The 24180-nt window shown below is 36.8% G+C and overlaps 1 protein-coding gene across 1 annotated transcript in view; it reads right to left on the reverse strand.

Annotated features, from left to right (window-relative positions):
* GDA (guanine deaminase) overlaps positions 1–24180 on the reverse strand; it is a 78773-nt gene that overhangs the window by 23548 nt on the left and 31045 nt on the right. The window contains exons 2-5 of the mRNA XM_054583023.1: positions 15327–15415; positions 10426–10597; positions 3292–3379; positions 1037–1142 (exon numbers count right to left, since the gene is read on the reverse strand). Coding sequence (XP_054438998.1) covers positions 1037–1142; positions 3292–3379; positions 10426–10597; positions 15327–15415 — 455 coding nt within the window. The remainder of the gene's footprint in view (positions 1–1036; positions 1143–3291; positions 3380–10425; positions 10598–15326; positions 15416–24180) is intronic.

The raw sequence follows: 24180 nt of genomic DNA on the forward strand, positions 1-24180 counted from the left end.
AAGTGGATCCAAGCTACTTGCTCCCACAATATCATCCTTCACTTCCCAAGGTAGAGTCCTACTCCACCTGGATTTTGAAGGAAGCAGAAGAAAAAAGGTCAGAGCTGGTTATGTGAAAGGCGTGTTGATGGGGGCAGCAATCTTACCAATTACAGCTGCGGGGATGGTGGTATCTGCATGGCCTAAGAAATAGCTAATTCTGCCCTGGCTGGGGATGTTTACCACCTCTAGCTCCCTGCCTTCAGTACAGCTTTGTTTCAGAATAAAATGTGAATTAAGGTTTACTAAGACCACAAACACAAATTCAGAGAAAAGTAGAGCTGATGACCAATGCTGAGGGGAAGGCGCACGCCTCCTTTTCCTTGGGAGCAGGGAGCAGCCCCAGGCTTCCCTCTCAGAGGACACACTCAGGTGAAGGGGGCCTGGGGAATAAAGGAAAGCAGGGCTTCTAAAATCTGCACCAGGATACATTTGGACTTGGAGAAGATTTAAATCTAAAGAAATTTCTTGTATGTGTATCTCTTGGGTATTGAGTGTCATACAACACAATTCCTTGTCAAATCCGTAAGGCGCTACGGAAAAGCCATTAGAGGAATGTAGAAAAAGTACTTATAGGATAAATAGACTATCCCAACATAAGATAAAAAGTTCAAATCCATGTTGTTCAAGGATCTACTGTAATTTAATGAGTAGGCCATGCACATACTTAAAGCAAGTCCGATGTACAAGAGAAAACGACATCTATAATAAAGGAGAGGGTAAATCATTTACTTCAAAAAAAGATTCCTTTTATTTTTTGTAGGGGTTTACCCAAGGACTCCTATAACAAGTTTCCAGAAGCTTTAAAATATAATTTGGTATACAAAAATAGTACTGGCATGCAACTTTTTAAAGGACCTGATGAATTTCATAGTGTTGGGCAAACCCACACTGTAACATGTGTGCACATTTCGCCTGATGCAGAGGTTTCCTCTCTGTCTCCTGCTCATCAGTGCAGCAAAGGGGATGCCTACAAGACACATCAAGACAAACGTACCTCTCTGTTTCCTTGATTGATTCCTCAGTGGTTTCCTTATATTCTGGAAAAGTGTCATTCTTATCCATGTTGACTTTGCCCACAAATGCCCGCTGCCCAAATTTATCTGAGGCACACAAAAAGAATCTAAAGTTATGTGTCTTTTCCACACAGTACCTCTTCTGAGACTTTTAAAAACTTAAAATCATTATGAAAACATAGGTGAGAATGTTATAGGTTTTCCATTAAGAACAATAACAACAAAACCCCACTAAGATCTGTAAATAATAAATATTCTTCCATCCACCACATCAACCATCACCTCCCCCACCTCCACTTCCAGGCTGGTCAGGCAATAATTGGGTGCTTTGTACTTATTATTCAGCATTTCCTTTTGTTTACACAGATTGTCTATCTTTTTACTCAAGTCATAACTACCCTTGTTCCCACTTGATTGCATGGAGAGGGGACAGCCTCAGACCCTGGTGAAATACTCCATTCACCCTTCACATGGCTACACCTGTTTCTTCTTAATTCCTTTTCTTTTTTCCATTGCTCACAATTTCCTTCCTATCTCTGACCCCACCACTGTCCCATGGATTGAATCCCTCTCTATATTTTTCCTCCAATTTACAGAGAAAGCAGCCTAGTCTAGTGATAACAAAAAGGGCACTGGAGTTTGACCGACTTGGTTGGACTTGACTCCTTATTCTCTTTTTACTTCCAGAATAGTGGATATTGTTTGTTTAAGGTTTGAATGTCTATGTGTCCAGTGCCCTCTGCTATGTGCAGTTAAAAGGAATACACCCAGTAGTGCATACAAATTATCTGGCACATGCTTAGAAAAGACATTGCAGCTATTCTTAACTATAGCTATGCCAACATTATCTGTAAAAAAAAATGTATTTAGTCCTACTAGCAGCTCTTAGCACTAAAGAACCTAGTCATCTTTAGGGGTTCTAGAAGAATTCTGTTTCATCTAGGAAGTTGAGTCTACATTGGGTATTGTTAATTCTTTTTACAATATCTCCACCTCTGTCATAAGAATCTTACAGAAGTCTTTCTGCCTCTCTCTTTCCCTGTAATTCAAATAACTAGCCATTAAATTACTCTTTCTTAAAACACCACCTTCATCACATACTTCATCTGGCTCAAAACCTTCTTTGAGCTTTTGATGCATATTGACATCTCTTCATAGTCTGAACCATTCCATTCACGCAACCTACTTTCCCACCCCTACCTCCTATGCAATGAATTCTGTGCCCCCGTTTGGCTACTCTGTTCCCTGCTTCCAGTGTCCACTATAGAAATTCCTGTCTCCATACCTTTGTCCATGTCATTTCCCTTGTCCAGAGGACATTTTCCTCTTTCTCCATTTTATCTTTCCTTTAAAACCAAGTTTAAAAATCTCTTCCCTTCTTTGAAGTCTTGCTAGGTATTCCAGTTCTGGGTCCTCTCTGTCCCCTCCCAAAACAGCAATAGTTATTTCAGCATCATCCGTCAGGCCTTTCACATCAACAACCTTGGTCAGCAAGCAGTAGCATCAGCATTATCAGCCAACATCATTTACTGAGCACCTGCTATATGATAGGCACTGCGTTGAATACAAGTTTCAGAATCATCAACCTAAATCAAGTCCTAACTCTGCTAACCAGCTGTGTGTCCTGGGCATGTTTTTAACCTCTCTGAGCATGAGTTTATCCATCTGTAACATGAGAACATAATAACTACTTTAGAAGGCTGTTTGCAACTTAGCTGACTTAATCCATTTAGAATGCTTTGCACAACGCCAGGCATCTTAGTAAGAGTGCTGCAGCTGTTCCTAAAGTTACTAATCAATGTGTGCAGTTACTAATCAATTAGTCCTATCTGGCAGCTCAAGGGCACAGACTATGTTCTGTTTCATTTTGTTCCCAGCAATTTTCACAGTGCCCTGAGTATAACCAACAGCCAATATATGTCTGTTGACTAAAACAAACTGTTGCCATCACTAGAATTAATAAACCCTCTCCAAAAAGCTCTAAATTAATACACAATATTTAGACCCATATACATCATTCTGGAACCAAAAACTATAAGTACATAATCAAATTACTGAAACAATAAAAAAAGTCAGGGGCCACAGTAATACACAGACATCTAATTACTTGCAACAAATGCAATGCCCAAATTCCAGCAATTAAAAGACAAGACTGCCCAGAAGTATAACTCATTGTCAGAGATGATCTGGCTGGCATTGTTAGATATGCCCATAAATCATGCCTTTTTCTCTTCACCTGTAATTTCTGCAAGGAGCAGAGATGAGTCAGTGTAAATTGTTGCAAAGTAACAAGCTGTGGTTGTTCCATTCTTCAGTGTTCTCCTCTAAAAATAAATCACAAAAACCATGAGTTGCATGTGCCAAGAAAGTCATGTGGCATATACAGATGAAAACAGTATTCTAGTTTTTAATTTGAAAATGTTTATATTTAAATGTACATCATCTCAATATGAAATACAGTTAAGGTAAATGGCAAAAGTACTGATATTCCAAAAGTGTGGAGAAGTTGATACTTTTGATTTCCTAGATTCTCACACTTCTGTTTTGCAGAATTCGTGAAATGTGATGCTAATTAATTCTTTATCTTTAAGGTTTGTGTGAGTATATGCAAAATTTATTGCATATGGGAGTGAATAAATGAGATTTTTCTATTACAGGGTAAAATAATTCAGCCAGACTTCTAGTTCAACCTGGCAGATTGGTCACATGTATCTATGTCTCTTCCTGAGCAAATTTCCACTAAAATAACAGTAAAAGAGTACAAAATTTATTACCCAGCAAGAACATAAGAAGAGATATGAACAGAAGAAACATTTCCACATCTCCTTGAAAGACAAAGAATATGGATGAGAACCTCAATGCAACTTAGAAAGAGAGAGAGACGCATGTGGTTGTTAACAGGGAATTGGCTCAAAGTCTGTCTACAGATGATAAAGCCCTGGCAGGACCCCTCTCATCCCTGTTGAAGTCAACTAAATGCCTCTAATCTGCTCCTTGCATGAGAGATGTACACTCTGTAGAAATTGGGTAGTATTTAGAGGATAAAAGTCCCAAAGGACAAGATGAGACACAGGCTGAAAAAGAAGAGGTTGGAGAGCAAATCTGGCTCATCTCCAGGGTCCCTCGGTCAGCTGGCCTAGAACGCCACATGTATTACACCTGCCACTCCTGGCAGGACTGAAGAACATGAGTCCCTAGAGAAGACAAGCAACTCTCCAAGAAAGAAATCCTCACAATGACATGTGGGGCCCACAGTTGAAAAGGCTGTTCACTACCTTCACTGTTTCTCCTATGTTGAAGTTCACTGGTAAACAAGAACTACCTCCACCCAGATCTTCCAACTGACATCTTAGGGCACCAAACTTAGGTATGAATGTATGTTCAAGGTTCAACAGACACTGAAGGGGAGCTACTGTGAAAAGGAGAAGGAGAAAGAAAAACTCTGGAAAAAATATTGGAGGAAACAGGATCAGAAAGAAGCGCAATTTAAAAAATACAATTAATTCTGAAAGAATTAAAGAAGATATCACATCCACAAGACAAGAACAGAATGCTATGAAAATCGAGGAACAAGAGCTCTACACAAGTAAAAGTTTTATCAATGAAATTTAGAAATCAATAGAAGGGTTGTAGGATAAATTAAAAGAGAATACCTGAGGGGGAAAAATACTTCGAACTTAAATAATAGGGAATTAATATATCTCAGACAGCAGTCTTTACTCTGCCTTAGCCAATTGTTTAAAAAAGTAAACGAGCGCCCAGAGATGACAGTTAGTCCCAAAGGACAAGAGAATTTGAAAAGCTGGATTTTTATGTCAATCTTTTCAAATTTTAAGACATTTTTCACATGAAGTAAAAAACATCTGGCTACCAATAGAGGATGATTAGAGCCTGTCAGCTACAGACAAGGATGAGCTGTCTATCAGAATCACGAGTCCAGGGGGAAAGTTAATACCATGACACAGACATCAGATTCAATCTCCAGCACCTCCCAAAGTGTCTGGAGCCTGTGTACTCAGGAAACATTATTGAATGAATACCTGAGGAAGCTAAATGACTAAGCAACAATAGATATAAAATGAACTAAAATTAGTACTCTTAGATGAATAGAATAGGACATGATGTCCTTGAAAGAGGACAGGCTATTATAACAGTAGAGTGAATTAATGACTTCCAGAATGAACCATGGTGTTCTTTAAGAATGTAATACAAAAGTATATAGTTTTCAACATTTTTCTAAAAGGAGTTACCAGAAAAAGAGAGAAGACTGAAGGGAAGAATATACTCAGAGAGAAAGAGAAATTCTCAAATTGGAAGAAAGACAGTCATTCTCATGTTGAATTAACTACATATTAAAGATAATGAACTCAAAAGAATCTGTAAGTGAAATTTCAGAATATCCTAAAGACCAGCAAATGAGCCAGGATGGAATGGGAATCAGATTGGCACCAGCACATTGGATGCTGATGGGAAAATCATTTCAAATAGAATTTTCTCTACAGCAAAAGCACATCATTTAACAGTCAGAACAAAGTAAAACCAGTCTTGATAATTCAAGGGTTTGAAATATTTATCACCACTTTATTAAAAAAGAATTATCAGAGCCATATTCCAAGAAAATAAAGAATGAATCTAAAAGAAAGGGGGTCCAAATAGCTAAAGAAAAATTAAAACTCAAAGGAGACTTCTGGCCAAGATGGAGGCATAGGTAAACACCATTCACCTCCTTGAACAACCAAAGCAAAAATTACAACTAAAATACAAAACAGTTGTCACCCAGAATCATCAGAAAATCAAATTGTATGGAAGTGTGACAACCAAGAAAATAAAGAAGTCACATTCATCCAAACGGGTAGGAGGGGTGGAGATGCGGAGACACACAGAGACACACAGAGACATGGAGACGCCAAATGGGCAGTCCCACGCCCACGCGTGGTGGATAAAAATTGGGAGGGATACCTCAGGAGTGAGGGATCCCAGCCCCACACCAGACCACCCAGCCCAGGTCCCAGTGCCAGGAAGATTAGTCCCCATAACTTCTGGCTGTAAAAAAAGTGGGGGTTGAGGTGGAGGAAGAAACTGCAGGATTCTCTGGAGTCTCCTCTTAAAGGGCCTGCAATGGACTTAGGACTTACGCAGACTCACTTGCTCTGAGCTCCAGCACTGGGGCAGCAGCTGGAAGTGCACCAGTGGCATACAGGTAGAATCTGAAGTACCTGGCATCAAGGTGAGTGCCAGAGGACAGTGTCCTCCTGGACAAAATTCCAGAGGCCAGGAGGAAGCATTGTTCCTTTTCTGAGCCCTTCCCTACACACAGAGCCACAGAGCAGTGACACAATATCAGAGACTCCATCAACCTGGTTCATACAGGCTGCCCTGCCCTGTATCATTATCTAAGGCTCCACCCCATCCAACTTACCTGTGTGCTTTTCTACAACAGCCCATGCTACTAAGATAGGGATTCAAAGCAGCTCTACCTAATACATAGAAACAAACACAGAGAGGCTGCCAAAATGAGGAGACAAAGAAATATAGCTCAAATGAAAGAACAGAACTCCAGAAAGAGAACTGAACAAAAAGGAGATAAGCAACCTATTAGATGCAAAGTTCAAAACACTGATTTTTAGGATGCTTAAAGAACTCATTGGGTATTCAGCAACATAAAAAAGACCAAGGCAGAAATGAAGTTTACACTAAGTGAAATAAAGAAAAATTTATGAGAAATCAACAGTGGAGTGGATGAAGCCACGAATCAAATCAATGATTTGGAACGTAAGAAAATAAACATTCAGTCAAAACAAGAAAAAAAAAAACAATCCAAAAAAAACAAGGATAGGTTAAGGAGCCCCTGCAACAACTTCAAACATGCCAACATTTGAATCACAGGGGTGCTGGAAGAAGTGAGAGAACAAGAAATTGAAAACTTATTTGAAAAAATAATGCAAGAAAACATTCCTAATTTGGTGACAGAAATAGACATATAAGTTCCGGAAGCACAGAGAGTCCCAAACAAGTTGGACCCAAAGAAGAGTACACCAAGACACATCATAATTAAAATGTCAAAGGCTAAAAATAAAGAGAGAATCTTAAAAGCAGCAAGAGAAAAGCAGAGAGTTACCTACAAAAGAATTCCCATAAGACTCAGCTGATTTCTCAAAAGAAACTTTGCAGGCTAGAAGGGACTGGCAAGAAGTATTCAAAGTGATGAAAAGCAAGGACCTACAACCTAGATTACTCTATCTAGCAAAGCTATCATTTATAATTGAAGGTCAGATAAAGTGCTTCCCAGACAAGGTAAAAATAAAAGAGTTCATCATCACCAAGCCATTATTATATGAAATGTTAAAGGTACTTACTTAAGAAGAAGAAGATCAAAACTATGAACATTAAAATGGCAATAAATTCACAAGTATCAACAATCAACTCTAAAAAACAAACTAAGAAAACAAGCAGAATAGAAACAGAATCATAGATATGGAGATCATTTGAAGGGTTATTAGTTGGGAGGGGGAAGGGAGAGAATGGGAGAAAAGTTTCTGGGATTAAGAAGTACAAATTGGTATGCACAGAATAGAGAGGAGTTGTTAAGGACAATATAGGTAATTGAGTAGCCAAAGAACTTATATACATGACCCACGGACATTAACTAAGGGGGTGGGAGGTTTCTGGAGGGAATAGGGTACCAGGAGGAGTGGGGCAAGGAGGGAATAATTAGGACAACTATAATAGCATAATCAATAAAATATATCTTAAAAAGTAAAACTCATTGTTAAATTAAGTGCAGGTGTTGAAAATAATAAACTGGAATTAAAATGAATTTTAAAATATTAAATTTAAACATTAAAACTCACTTATTTTAACTTAAGTGGAGATGGTAAATAATAAGCTGAAACTAAAATCTCAGATGATATATCACAGGACATGGTGAGGAGGGTTATAACATGAGGAAGGGAAGGGTATGTAAGATCCTTATCTCACTATCTGAGAGAATGTAGAGAAAAATGATAGAAGACTTCCTTAATACTTTTAACAACTTAGTCTAATAGAGATGTAACAAATGTCATGTGCAGACCACCATAAAAATTGACCTTTTGTTGGGTCATAAAATAACAGTGAATTAATTCCCAAGAAAAAATAATAATAAAAATTACATTCACAAATCAGAGTAAAATAAAGTCCAAATTAAAACAGAAGTATATTTGGACATTTTCTAAATTCTCAAATATTTAAATAGCTTTCTAAAATCTGGGCTTGACAATGAAATCAAAATGGAAAATTTCAATTATTTAGCAATGAGGACAATGGAAATACTACCCATAGATGTCAAAATCTATGGTGCAAAACTCTGTGGTCTTGATTGCCCATCTGTTGAAATATAGACCTAGAACTGTTTTGTGAGGGAGAAATTAAAAAACCAAAATGTGTTGATTCTATTCATAGGTACTGCCTTAGAACCCCTATGCATTGTCATCTGCAGTCTTCAGCCTAAGGGCATGTTCTAGTTAACAAATCTTAATTTTCTTAAACAGCTGTCAACCATACCCTTGGCTCATGCAGTTTTTAGTGTGTGGTCCTGCTCATAATCAGAAATGTTGGCTGTATGAACTGCAAATACTTGTTGAGAGTAAAACCTATTTTTTACTCACTGACATAAAATCCTTACCCAAATCCCTAATTTAAGAAATAAAATGTATGGAGTATGGCCCAAAGGATACATAGTTCTAGATACTCTCTCTAAATATTAAAGTCTGGTATATCTGGACTTTTTTACTATAGCGCCTTGACAATAATATGTTTATTTTGACAACATAGCATGTAACTATATTAGAATATTGGGTACAATTTTCTTAAATTTCTGTATAAAAAATAGCTATGTTTATTTACCTTAACAATTTTTTCTAAATCATAGAAAAGGTGTAAAAGTCAAAAGTGATTTCCCTCTCTGGGTCAGATGCTAGACACTTAAGGCCAAATCGGTGACAAACCAACCAGGGCATATATTTACCTCTTGGTTTTATTTTATTTTTCCTCCCAGCTTTTTTCTTCTGCCATGATCTTGTGACTCATTTTCTTCTATTGGATACTATGCAATTTTAAGACATCTCAAACCATTTTTAGAATAATGCAAGGTATAAATAAATTTTGAAAATAAAAAGATTTGGTGTGGTTAACACAATGCACCAGCAACTCCATACACAGCTTTAGTCCTTCTCAGTTTTTCTGGTGTCATGACGATGCATGCTAATTATGGAAGAGCCACAATTACACTGACTGTATAATTAAGTGAGGCAAGTGTATAAATAATAGTATTTGCTTTTATTCTTCAAGGTTTGAGTGATACAAGACCAAGGAACTGGAAGGATAACTGGTCACTACATATGGCTTATCACAGTGTCACCATCACATAGCCATCACTTTAGGAGGCCATTCATCAACGGGTCCAACAAAAATGCAGGAATATTCAGACTAAATGTCCTGAATGATAACAGGTAGTGGTCAGATAAGAAGGTATTTGCAGCTTTAATTTTCAACTGCAGAAGCTGTTTCTGGTTACTAAGTGGATTGGGCATAGGGTTGAGGTAGAAAGACCGGAAATGATTTTCTGAGAGAGTGAAAGGAAGGACATTTTCAGAGCCTTCAACATAGAGTTGGCACACACTACAGCCACAGGTCAATGACTGAACTAGCCCCATTGTTCCCTCTAGCGGTGATAATGCTTGTCACATTCCCATATGCCTTGTAATGGAACCATCCTATTTTTCCTCATTGTGAAACTACCAAAATAGCATGACATCCTTATGATTGCAATTTAAATTTTTAATTTTACATTTCCTTGGGTATTTTTTAAAGCAAACACATGGAGTACTAACCATATGTCAGGCACTATTCTAAGAACCTTACAAATATTAACTTGCCTGATTATTATAACATTCCTGTGAAATAGGCACTATCATTATCTCCTTTTTTTTTTTTTACAGATGGGGAAAATGAGTCGCAGAACTTTCCAAACGTTATGCAGCTATTCCATATGGTCCCCAGAACAGTATCATGGATTAACAGGAGCAAGAGAACACATATATGCATTAAACCTGAATTTAGTAAAGTAAAACACAAAAAGTAAAAGACAGAGAGTCATGAGAATCCACCGGATTGGGGTTTTGGGAATTTGAACTCAAGTTCTCCCTTTGCTAGTGACAAGCTGTGTCACAAGGTGGTCACAAACCCACTGGGCAGTGGAAGACTGAGAAAATCTCAATAGTCCATTCTCGCCTTAACTGCCTGTGTTTTACATTAAAATTTACCCCAAGAAATGCATGTTTCCACAGGTGACCATACAAAATACAGCAAGCCTCACAAGCAGGATACTTACGACAACTCTAGTGTACACTTCTTCAGCAAAATCGGTGCTCTGGAATCTGAGTTCTGTAGGATACGTATACTTGGTCAGCCACTCCAGAAGCGGCAGGTCTACATGACTCCCAGCAAAGTAATACTGAGGGGCATGGATGTGTGTATCAACCAGCCCAGGCATGAAGAACTCACTGGAAATTAAGATGAGAGAAAAAGAATTTAATAGCACTCTTAGTGATTTTCCGTATCTTTAAATCATGTTTTCTGTTGGCAGTGATTGAATTGTTCACACCACATAGGTTTAGAGCTGAAGCAATCAGATGACTAAATTCTTCTCTTATTTAGAGATCAAGAAATTCAAATGAAGCTCTGCCAGGAGATACATGGCTCCTAACTTAGAATGGCTGGTGTGAGGTTAACCACAGGTGATGAAGGGAGGGAAAAGCACAGCATTGGGCAGAAGCAGAGCAGTCACAGCACAAGAAAGGAGTGAAGCAATGCTTTCGTTCTAGGGCTTTGTTCTCACAATTTGCAGTTGTAAGACAGGGAAAAAAGATGAGAGAGGAGGTCTTCAAATCTTCTAGAGCCATGCTGAGGAATTAGACAGAAGTCACTAAGTACAACTGAAGAAGAGGTGTGAAGATACCGTTGCAATGCTAGGTGCTTCTGATCGTTCCTGCTATTACCCTGATCCACCAATTCATTTTTACATTTCTATGGACTCTTATAACACAAAGTCCTGGAAAGATGTTCCTAAGAGTTTTCAGAGGCACTACTCACAGAATTGAGGTAGCCCAATGCTAAGAGATATGTAAAGCTTTTCTAAAGAACTATTCCTGTTCACTGGTATTAATTGTGTTTAATGTCATTGAAAGAGATATTTATTAAAATGATACTATGCACCACCATCACCCTCGAAATATTATATTTTAATATACATTAAGGACTGGAACTCAAAACTTCACCTAACAAAAACCCCTTATACTACCAATTAAAATGTATACCACCTCAATGGAAAACAAATAAAGACACAGGTATCTATAAATGCTTTCTTTTTTAAAAATGGTAACTGGAAACGATAGCACTAAGGTTAATGATGACGGTGATAGCAGGTAATGTTTACTGAAGATGTATGTATACTGGACACTGGGCACAGCATTCTATGTGCACCATCTTACTTGTTTAGTAGTAGAGGTTTAGTACATACGTTCTTGACTCAGGCTGCCTGATTTTGAATTCATGCCCCACCATAAGCCAGCAGTGGGATACTCAACACGTCATTTAATCTCTCTGTGGTTCAGTTTCCCTTAAGTAAAATGGAAATAGTAGTACCGTGACAGGGCTATTGTGAGGATTGTTAGCATGAGTAAAAACAGTACTTAGAGAATGGAAAACACTCAAAAAATGTTATTTGTGATGACGATGAAATGCTCACAACAAATCTATGAAGTACTATTGTTATCCTCATTTACATCAGAGTAAACTGCAGCTCAGGAAATTTAAATAGCTTGAAAAAAGTAATTATTCAACTAGTCAGCTCTGAAGCTTAGATTCAAACCATGGCAGTTTGTCAGTAGACTCAGTAACCTGGGTCATTACCCTCCATGTGACAGAACTTTTAATTTACTTCAGAAATGAAGAGTAGTGACAACTGTAAGCATGGCAAGAAGGCAGTGCTGAGGGGTATGCAGAGAGGGAGGGTAAAATATGGGTTACCCTTAGCTATTAGTCACTGACCTCCTCACGATACTTTTAATGTCTCTACCACCATAAAATGGAATGGAAATGTCACTTCATATAGTTGAGCTTTTTAATGTAAATATTATTTCCCAAGTCTCTAGTATGTTTTAAAAACTTGGCTAAGTTTTGTGGGGAGTCCAAAGAGAAGTAAAGCATCTTTTTGTCCTCAAAGAGATTACAACCTAGTTAAGAGATTAGGGATAAGTGAGGGAGGGTGTGTGTGTGTGTGTATGTGTGTAAGAGAAAGAGAGTGAGAGAAGGGGGGGCAAGTGTAAAAAAAGGGATAGGTATACAGGTCAAAACAGAAAGTGTTTAAGTGAGCAATTTCACACCTAGAAATTTACCCAAGTGAAATAAAATATGTTTACAAAAAGGATTGTACACAAATTTTCATAGCAGCCTCAAATTGAAAACAATCTAAATACCACAGGAAAATGGATGAATAAACTGTGATATATTAATACAATGGAATACTATTCAGCAATGAAAAAGAACGAAGTACTTTCTGCTATACACAACAGTATGAATGCATCTCAGAAACATTATGACGGATGGAAAAGCCAGACACAAAAGAACACATATTGAGTTATTCTATTTATATGACATTCAAAGACAGGTATAAGTAATCTATGTGATAGAAATCAAACAGGGGTTGCCTGTGGAGGCTGGAGAGTAACTGGAAGGGGCACAAGGCAACTTTCTAGGATGAGAGGAATGTCTTATATCTTGATTGGTATGTTGGTTACATAGGTATATATTTATAAAACTTTATTAAATCATATACCTAAGATCTATGCATTTTTCTATATAAAATGTTTCCTAAGTAACAACAAAAAAAAGCTTTTTGAGAAAGGGTCTTGAATACTCAATTTAGTGAATTAACTTGTATTTGTTATTTTGTAGCCAAGTGTAAGGGAATCACGAGGATGGGCATTCTCTGTTTTTATTTTCTTTGGCAGAACTGTAACATATTAAACCTCTGGTTTAGAAAATCTGATGGTGGCAGGCATATGTGAAAAGGCTCCTTCAACCTCTCAAACATGAAGTTTCTGAGTAAAGATTATGGTGACAAACAAAAAGGAAAAAAGTGAATACAAGAGAAAGAACTTGATCTTTAATTAGGAAGCAAAGGTAAGAAATGAGTCAAAAAGAGTAAGTTTTGAGCATGTGAGGCTGAACATATGACATAAAGCCAGAGAATTTTTTAGAGGAAAATGTCCCTTTGAAGGAAGGGTGATGTCATATTAAGCCTAGAGTCAATGTATGACCCTCAAGTTTTTTAAAAGCAATTAGAAATGTGGGCAAAGAGGTCACAGATGAGTTAAAGGTGGGATTCAGATTTGAGAGTCTCCTCTGTGTAGATAACCCGAGAAGCTGGTGGTGCCAGAGATTTCTGCAGAAAAAAGAACAAAACTAAACTTGGAACCGTCCCCTCCTTTTTTCCTCCCCCTTTGGCAGATGGACACAACAAGGTTTATTAGGGCCACTTATTTTTTTAAATTGAATTTATTGGTTCTTTTAATTGAATGTATTGGGGTTTTAAGTGTACAGTTCTATAGTACATTGCCTGTATATTGTATTGTGTATTTACCATCTAAAGTTTAATTGCCTTCCGTCACCATTTATTTTACCCTCTTCTACCGCCCCCCCGCCCCATCCCCATTTCCCTCTGGTAATCACCATTCTGCTGTCTGTGTCTATGAGCTTGTTTTATTTTTATTATTTTGTTTGATCCCTTCACCAATTTTATTTACCCCCCCCCCAGCCATCCTCTCCCCTGACAGCTGTCCCTCTATTCTATGAGCCTGCTTCTATTTGTTTGTTTATTTTGTTAATTAGATTCCACTAAGTGCTTCTCCCACATCTCCCCTGCCCGCACTAGTAGAGATGATGGCAGGAGAGGCAGAGTGCCCAATCGGGAAGGCTGCCACTCTGCAGGATGGGATAGCCTAAGCCTGAATCCCACTCTGCCCCTCATCACTCTGTGCTCTTGGGCAAGGTGTTAACCTTTACGCCTCTGTTTTCTTAGCTGTGAAAGGGGGATAAATAGTAAAAAATAATAATATGTAAATAAATAAGTATATACATATATATTTCTCCTAGTGTTGTTGTGAGGATTAAAGTGAAATCATATGGTATTTGTCTTTTTTCGATGGGCTTCTTTCACTGAGTATAATACTCTCCTGGTCCATCCATGGTGTTGCAAAAGGTAAGATGTCCTTCTTTTTAACAGTTGAGTAGTATCTCATTATGTAAATAAATGTACGGGGGTTTTTTCTGCCACTCATCTACTGATGGGTACTTGGGCTGCTTCCAAATCTTGGCTATTATAAATAGCATTGCAATGAACAAAGGGATGTGTATATACATTCTTTCAGCGTTTTGGGTTTCTTTGGGTATATTCCCAGAAGTGGAACAAAAGTCTGAAATGAACCCACTAGAAGAAATCAACAGGAGGTTAGATAAATCTGAAGACTGAATCAGCAACTTGGAGAACAAAATAACAGAAAACACCTGTTCCCGGGTGGGATTAACCCTCAGGGCAGACCTACAGCGCAGTATGTGAAGCACTGTGCAGGGGCTGCGCCCGGAGGCAGAATTGTTTCCAGCAGTGTCTGCTGAGTCAATCACAAGAAATACATTTTGAACAAATTCTTAAAAAGCCACAAAAAGTAGTTGGAACATAAAATCACAACTCAAATGCACTTCCAGACATAGGTCTTAGCTAACCATGCTGTCAGAGGGACTGCTCCCCAAATCTCCCTCCCGACCTCCCAACAATTATCTCTTATCGTGATTTCTTTATTTACTTCACAGACGGTACACAACCTATCACTGCCACACTTACGTATCTGTGCACTTGCTTACACTCTGTGTTCCCCAGGGGCTGTAAACTCTGTGAGGGCAAAGGCTTTGTAAACAATTTTCACCTCCAGATCCTAGTTTTCTTGTGCATATTAAGCCCAACAAATATTTGCTGACGGATTAAATAAATGATGGCAGCCTCTACTACTCAAAACTTCAGTCCTGCCACTCAGCTTCCTGTTCTTTATTTATCTCGCCTTCACACCTTACACCTTAAAAAATGTTAAAAGCTTCTCTGTCTCCCAAGGCAGGTTTCTTATCATCTGAAACAAGTTAATGGCATCCACAAAAGGGAGGAAGTTGGCTATCACTTACTGGTGGCTCAGTTCTCTTATTTCACATGGCTTGAAACACCATTCTTTGGCCAGCTTTTCTTGTTGAGATGCTTCTTCTAAAAACACTATCTTTAAAAGAAAGAAAGGGAAGAATCACACATTAATGAACCATAGTCACTTGTTGCTACTAAATATACAGATCTTTTTAAAAGAGACTATACTGGAGCTGAGTTAGTTTTAAAAGGTATTTGATACCAAATGGGATTGAGTTTAAAGGCAAGACAGTTGTTTGCCTTTGGCTGCCTAACAAAGTAAGTCAAACTGCATGTTATTTCTCTTTTTCTGCCATTCTATAGCTATAAACAAGAATTCAAAAATTCTAATTTGAAGATGCAGGGTATTTAAAATGGCTAAATGATATGTATTTCTTCCCCATCCCTGAAAATGATTACAGGAAACAATTGTTTATGGAAAGTATACCTCACTGTAAAGGACTAAAAGATTTTTGTTAGGCTATTATGGGAAATTCAGGTCCAGCCTACTGCAATAGTGCATCATGGTATAATTTCTTAACACTGAACAATTGCTCATAATTGCCTGACAAGTGAGTCTTAGTGTGAACTAGGTTGATGTCCTGATACTAGGCATCTACAATAGTCTTCTAGGACTACAAATGAGATATGAACAGAGTGATAGCTCGTGTTATTTTGTGAGGTCTGAAGTCCATGGGCTGCTAGTTGGAAACCTCAACGGGTCTCTTAATCTCTCTTGGTCTGGTTTCCCCCTCTGCAAACAGTGGGTAACACCAGTACACACTTCAGAAGGCTATTGTGAGGCCTTGTGATCATTTGAGTAAAGAAGTTAGCACATCCTTGGAATATGTTAAATGCTAGATACATTATATCTGATGCTGAAAATTTTTCAGTGTGATTGCTTTCTCTATAAAAATAGATTGCAAAGCAAGACAAAGCAAGGAAGAAATACCCTGTTTCATTTTTAAATGCAATATGTGAGAAAAAACATTTCATGGAACATGAAATACTGAAAAAAAAACTGTAGATAAAATGTATCTAATTAGAAGCAAGGCAATATACTGCAAAAAATTTTGTAGAACTAAAAATAACAAATATTAACTTCTTTATTCATTAAAGATACCCCTTTTTAAAAAATTAAAATATTTTAGAAGAGAAAATGAAGATATTATTTCTACAAATAAGGAAAAGTAATCTGATGATTCAAAAAATACATTAGAGTAAATAAATATCAAAGCAGGCACAAAATTAATCAAAACCCACAAAAACAGAATTTATTACTATATCTCAGAACTGATTTACTATTAAAGAAATTAATAATAAAGTATCTGTAAAACACTATATTCCCACATTTGGAAATATATTTGAAATAAATGACTTTAAGAAAAATATAAAAGATCAAACTTTATTCTAGAGAGGTAGGGAAACCGAATGAACTAATTCTAGGAGAAACTGAGAAGTTTTACTAACTCTTTAGGAAATCATATGGTTCAGAACCATGCTGTCTAATAGAAATATAATGCCCATCACAAACACACATGTAACTTTAATTTTCTGATGGCCACACTAAATGTTTGGACAAAACAGGTAAAATTAATTTTAAAATCATTTATTTAACAACACAGGTGGCCATGATAAAAGATTATCACGTCAACATGAAATCGATATAAAGTTATTAATTTTATTTTGGCAAGGGTATTTAGTCTTTAAATTCCTGGGTATATTTTGCATGTAAAGTATTTTTCAAGTGGGTCACTAAATTTTCATCAGAAATATTTTATCTATATATTTAGATTTTATATAATTTACAAAAAGTAGATTCACATACCCAGATTGATCCAAAAAACACTTCAAAGATTTCCCAAAACTGATATATCAATTTTAAAATGGAAAATTAAATTTAAAATATAAAACAAGAAATTAAAAAATTAAAAACTTCAGTTAATGGTCTCACTATCCACCTTTCAAGTGCTTAATGTAGGGCATTGGACATCACACATTCAGAGAATATCTTAACTAAGTTCTTTCCAGCTTACAAAGAATAGCTAATGTCTGTGCAGGGTAAAGAGCCCCAGAGCATGGAAAAGAGTGGACAGCTCTCTATTTTTACAAAGCTAACATAATCCCCATACAAAATCTGACAAAGTACACAAAACACATTCATAAACACATACATGCAGAGAGTGAAAATTACAAGCCCGTGTCATCTGTTATTTCATAAAATAGATGCAAAAACAAACCCAATGATATACTGTTAATAAAAAGCAAAAGTAATTAAAGTAATGATTTAGCATGTCTACAACATGTAAGCCTCAATTATTCTGACCAAGCAAGACACATCTTCTATCAATTTATGGTAGACTTTTAGTAGTTAGGCAAGAACCGAACTCCTCCAAGACCTCTAGAATGAACCCACCCACCCTCTTTCCTGTTATCTTCAGTTGACATTCAAGCTAGAATTCACCTGCTCCTCACACAGACACCAAGGACCTTGCCCTGTATCATTATTGTCATTAAAGCTCTGTACTTCTTTTTCCCTGTCTGAGCTCCTACCACTCTCCACTTACCAAAACCCTTCCCTGTAACCTTTCGTTTCTGTGCCGCCCCCCACCCCCCAGCAGCAAACCCCCCACTCTGTGTACAAAATGTGTTCTGAGTGTATCCCTCCTAATAGCTGGGGCTCTGTCCTGAGGACACGGCTTCTCCAATGCTTCTCAAATGGCAGGGATTTGTAAACAGGCTCAGGCAATGAGTTTGATGCATTCCATAGCCACCATGGTCATTTCCAAACCATTTTTTTGCTGCAGCTTCTTGTAAACAAAGAAGGCTCCTCCAGTTTTCAAGAGCAGCTTTTGTTTCTTTGTTGCTCTCCTTTACCAACATTTCTCTCATTGTTCAAACCTATTGACACCTGCCTCTCACCCTTTCTCCCCACTTTAAGCCCTTTCTTCCTCATAATATTAACCTGGACAACGCTTTTGACAACATGGCCCGCTATTTCCATGAACTCATCTTCAGTGAATTATTCATGAACAAATGAAGTTCATGAACTTCGCACTATAGCTGCTCCACCTCCAACACTCCTGATTCACACAGCTGACCACAATTTCTTCGTTTACCTGTTTGCAATTCCAACTCCAACCAGTCTTCTGCCTTAAAAAGCCCTTCCTTTACCTTCTTCCCTCCACTTTTTCTCAGTCTATTAGCAGTCTTCTTTCACTATTTTCCCTTGTACAGCTTGAATTCTACCATGTATTATTTCATACTGCTTAAGACTTTTAGTCATCTGAGGGGCACATGATAGATGGAATAACCAATCATTAAGCTCAAATGTGCTCCTACCAAAGCCTGTGCCTGGTATCCAAAGATATTTCTCTAGCACTATGGTCTTTACTTTCAATAAAACTTACAGAAAACCTAATTGCTCATCCACTAACAGATTATTAAAAAATATTTTTGATGATAGATTAATATGCAATTTTTATCAAACAACTCAGAAGGAGTTCAAAGAATTGAGAGATATTGCTATAAGAAACTTCTCCCACCTCATCTTTGATTTATGTGAAAATAAGAAAAAATGATGGTTCTTGCATTTCATTCATTCTACCAAGTAACAGTTATCCATATATATATATTTATCTAGTTGGAGGGAAAAAAAACAGCCTTTTAATTTCACACCTAACAAACTATCTTTCAACATATATAAGACATATTTTTAAATTTCCTTATGGTCCCTAGAAATTTTAAGCATTTAAATTTATGCACACAAATTTAATTGCACTGGTTGATCAATAAAACTAGATTGTATTAGCACAACTCTGTAAGGAAAGCAGGATATAATTAGTAATTCAAAAAGAGAAAGGTACTATATAGCGTTTTAGATCATTAAAGAGGAGCTAGCTCATGATTTGTAGAAAACAATTTAAGGTAGATATCAAGTCACTACATTTGCACTCCATCAGATACATTTTAAAAATAATGTCATAGTGTCCATCAACAGATGAATAGATAAAGAAGTGGTGCATATGTGCAAAGAAGTGTGACTCAGCCATTAAAAAAAGAATGAAATCTCACCATCTGCTATAACATAGATGGACCTAGAGGGTATTGTGCTGAGTGAAATAAGTCAGACAGAGAAAGACAAATGTCATATGATTTCACTTAAATGTGAAATCTGAAAAAAAACAAAATAAACAAACAAGCAGACCAGAAACAGACTCACAGATACGGAAAACATTTTGACAGTTGCCAGATGAAAGGCAGGTTGGGAGAATGAGTGAAAAAGGTGAAGGGATTAAGAAGTACAAATTGGTAGTTGCACAATAGTCACGGGGATATAAAGTACAACACAGAGAATATAGTCAATAATATTGTAATAACTAGGAATGCTGTCAGATGGGTACTAGATTTATCAGGTTGATCACTTTGTAAGTTATATATACTACATGCCTAATCACTGGTTTGTACACCTGAAACTAATATAATATTGTACATCTGTAATTGAATAATAAAAAATTGTTTTTTAAATGTAATGTCACAGAGCATGTATATACTTAAAATTTGCCATAAATTATGAACATTATACATATTCAAATTTGATAAAAATTATATATATCAGTTTTTTAAATACAAAAGCACATAAAGCTTTTCAAAATCTGTTTAAAGGCACATTAGCAAAAAACATGCAGAGCACTTCTCTAGTCAACACACATTCCAGCCTTCTACCCTGATGATTTTAAATCCACTCTCTTCTAATCTCTGCCCCCAGTTACCCCCAAAATATATACCATACATATACAATAGTGAAAAACTGAAAACAATTTCAAATCATTCACTAAGGGGCTGGTTAACTGTGACTAAGCACCGCAGGAGTTAAAGTGACAGTGAAGGCATATATGTACTGAATGGAAAATTATCCTCAATGCAATCTTAAGATGTTTTTAAAATGAAGATTGTTAGATAACATGTATGGTATGATCACATGTTGTATAAGAATATGGTATGTGTGTGTGTTGGGGTATTGGGCCTAAATGTTGACAGTGGTTAATATCTCTTTATAATAGATTTCGGGGTAATTTTTGCTTTCATCTTTATACTTTTACAATTTCATATTTTACAATTTTAGAATCAAAATTGTTAATAATGAATGTTTCATTTTAGATTAAACTTTAAAGTCAGTTCCATTTTAAAGGTATATAAAAATGTAAAGTAAAAAGTATATAAATACATAGTCTCCACTCACAGAGCCTGAAGTTGGGTAGTTAAGACACACAGATAGATAACGAACCAGATGGGGAAGGAACGGCGACCGTGCAATGGACCCTCAGTTCTGACGGACAGACAGTGGGCATGGTCAGTGAAGGGTTCAAAGAAAGGGCAGAACTTCAACAATGATGGACAGAATTTGACACTAGATGAGTACCCAGGATTAAAGAAAAAGGGATGGAAGAGGTAAATACTGACAAAAGCAGAGGTACAAAGGCCAAATGCTGCAAGATATGTTATAGACGTGAGTGTACTTTATAACATCAGAGCACTGGGTTGGGAAAAACTTTAATTCACAAATCAAGTATTTTATAGTTTGTTTTTTTTCTTGCTCTTATTCATGTATTAACTCAACAATAACAGCTCAAGTACCCCCTGTGTGAGAAGCACTCTTCCAGGGACTGGGAATAATCAATTAATAGATGGAAATAAGATATATTACATATATAACTGAGTACTGTGATAAAAAAATAAAGCAAGGTAAATGGGTGAAATAAAATGTGCAGTGTGATGTTCTTTCTGAGAAATAATTTTGAGCACAGGTTTGTATGAAAGGAGGGAGGGAACCACAAGGGTATTTTGAGAAAAGCATTCCATACAGAGAGAATAATCAATTCAAAGCCCCTGATATGCATATTTAAATTAGATGCTTGGCATATTTTAAAACATCGGGGAGGAGAGTGGGATAAAATACAAGAACGAGAAGAAAGAGTAGTAGGTAGCTTTGTAGGTCATGGTACAAACTTGAGATTTATTTTTAAGACATCTCTGCAAATATTTTGTAAAACAAATATGACAAAAATACAAAATATCATTGATGCTTTCTTTAAGGGGCAACGGGTCTTTTAACCTGAAGTTATATGGGTTTATGTGGCCATTCATTCACTTAATCAACCATTCTGTTAAGGGTGCCTAATATGGCCCACAGTTGTCTTCTTCACAGGCCACAGTCTAGGTGGTCTGTTAAGCACATACAGCAGTCACTAAAAAACAAACTGTGTAAAATCATAAAGTCATAGATGGTGCCAGCTGGTCGGAATCTTTTCATCTGACCTTTTTATTTTCCAGATGAGTATATTGAATCCCTCCTGTTAAGCAAGTGCTCTCTTACTTGAAACTGGGACTATTTAGGATGAGCAATAATGAGAATGTCAGGAATACTAAAGCCAAAAGCAGATGAGTAATGACTATTAGCTAGAGGAAAAAAAGATCTCTGCAAGATAGAGGCTTCAAACACCAGATGGCAAATTTGGGCAAGAGGTTTGTTGCTATGAAACAGAGTAAACTGCTCTTCAGGCCATTGTTAAATAGCTCAGACATCCAACAAAATAATGTAACATATATACACTTGTATTGCAACCCATTACACAATATCCACTCTTAGGCACTGCAATGGAGATAAAATCAGATTTTAAAAAAATGAGGTCTCAAGATTTCTGAAGCTTTTAGACAAAGATGAAAATTGCCACATTAGCTCAGTTCACCTGAAACAGATTCATGGAAAAGAAAGGTGAAGTAAGAGTGCCTTAAAAAAAAAAAAAAAAAAAAAGTCAGGCTATAAAGGTAGAATCTAGCAAATTCATTTTATAAAGGCACTAAAGGGAAGCATGAGGCACTTAGATCTTTAGGTTCCAGGTTCTCATTTCACAGGTGAGGAAACAGACCAGGTAACATGAATTGCACAAGGTCACAGGGCAAGCCAGGAGTATCTGCTGGACTTAGCCCATCTTCCCAGGGATTCTTCCACACCCTGAGACTGCTTCTCTAACAGTGTACACCAAGGATCAGCAAACTTTCGACAAAGGGCCAGACAGTAAACTTTTTAGGCTTTGCAGACCATATTGTCTCTGTTGTACTCCTCAGCTCTGTCATGGTAAAGCAAAAGCAGCCATAGACAATATACACAACTGGGTGTAGCTCTGTTCCAGTAAAACTTTACTTGTAGCAAACAATTTACATTTTTGTATAATTTTCTTTTGTTAAAAAATATTCTTTTTTTCCAACCATTTAAAAATGTAAAAACCATACTTAGTTCACTGGCCATATAAAATCAGGCAGTGGGCTGGATTTGACCTGTGGGCCACAGTTTACCAACTCTGATGCAGGCTCCTAATAAGACATATGTAAATTGAAATTGTATCAATTGTGGCTTACACTAGTATTTCTAGGCAGCATTATTTTATTATTGTTTTTCAATTTGTAATAACTCTTAATTTTTTAACTTCAGAACCTGGTAAAATACTCTTCGAAAAATACAAATTCTGGCAGCTTTACAAGCTCCACTTTGCTGTAGAAAACATATTTTTGATAGATAAAACAGTAACTTTAGAAATTTTCTAATCTCTATTGAAGACACCACTAATGATTCATTGGTATTTAGTAACTTTTTATTAGAAAAATAAGGCAATGTGTTCCAAAATGACAGGATGTCTGATAGTAATAAAAATACTTAAAAGTACTTGCTCTTTTCAAGACACTGTTCTACACATTTTACATATATTGACTCATTTAAAACTCACAAGAATCTTACGAAGTATGTACTACATGAATAGCCCCATTTTAAAGATGAGAAAATTGAGGCACAGAGATGTTAAGTACCTTGGCCAAGATTACACAGCTGGTAGATGGTAAATCTGGACTTTGAATGACAACTGGCCTCCAAGTGGGGGACTATTAATGCTATACCACACAATTTTTTTAAAACTGTCTTTTGCACAAAAATAAATAAATCAATTGATTAATTTATAAAACAGCCCTCCCCTTCTCTTCCCTTTTTCTTTATAAAATATTTCTTGGTGCTTTTCCTTTCCCTTCCCTTACTTTAGTACAGCCTAGGTTAATGGGCCTGATGAGGGCAGAAATGCGAAGGTAGTCAGGTCTAAGGGGGTGGTCAAGGCTGAGAAGGCTAATAGGGCAGGGGAACTGGGCTGAGGAAGTGGAGAGTCAAGGAGGTAGGTTAAGTGGACAGGGATGTGGCTGAGAAGAGAGCCACCAGCATCAGGGATTGATTATATGCAGGGTTAATAAGAAAATATGTAAATATGTTGTGGATAACAAGAGCCAGCCTCCTCGGAAGGGAGGTACAAATATGGAATGCTAAGAAAAACTCTGTGGTATTGTATTTAAATTAGATACAATTTAATTTAAAAACTACCAGGTGTCAACTGTTAGTTTTTAATTTATGTAGATCAATTATACAGGGGTGCTCAAAAGCAGGTTTATAGTTGTTCCTATGGAAAAACATATGCAGGTTATGAATATTGCAACACCTTTATTAACTGTTTTATGTACTCACAACTGTAAATCTACTTTGCCCATCCCTTTATATAAATTAATATATATATATAGGTTTCCTTCCTTGTTCTATCTGCTGAGGGGGCCTAGAAACAATGATACCCTGTAGCACTCAGCACACCTAATGCTCAGATATTGGTTTCTATATACCATTCTCCAATAGAAAGAACCAGAGAGATTCAAGAGCAAAGAAACTACAATTCCTTCTAAACATCATATATATGTTAATGTATTTCAAAAATACTCAAAATTTTAAAATATTTTAAAAGAGCAGAAGCATTTTAGAAATACTTCCCCTACCTC

The sequence above is a fragment of the Pteronotus mesoamericanus genome, unplaced genomic scaffold (assembly GCF_021234165.1).
Source record: "Pteronotus mesoamericanus isolate MK-2021 breed Mesoamerican mustached bat unplaced genomic scaffold, CSHL_Meso_final contig_73, whole genome shotgun sequence".
Classification (NCBI taxonomy): domain Eukaryota; kingdom Metazoa; phylum Chordata; class Mammalia; order Chiroptera; family Mormoopidae; genus Pteronotus; species Pteronotus mesoamericanus.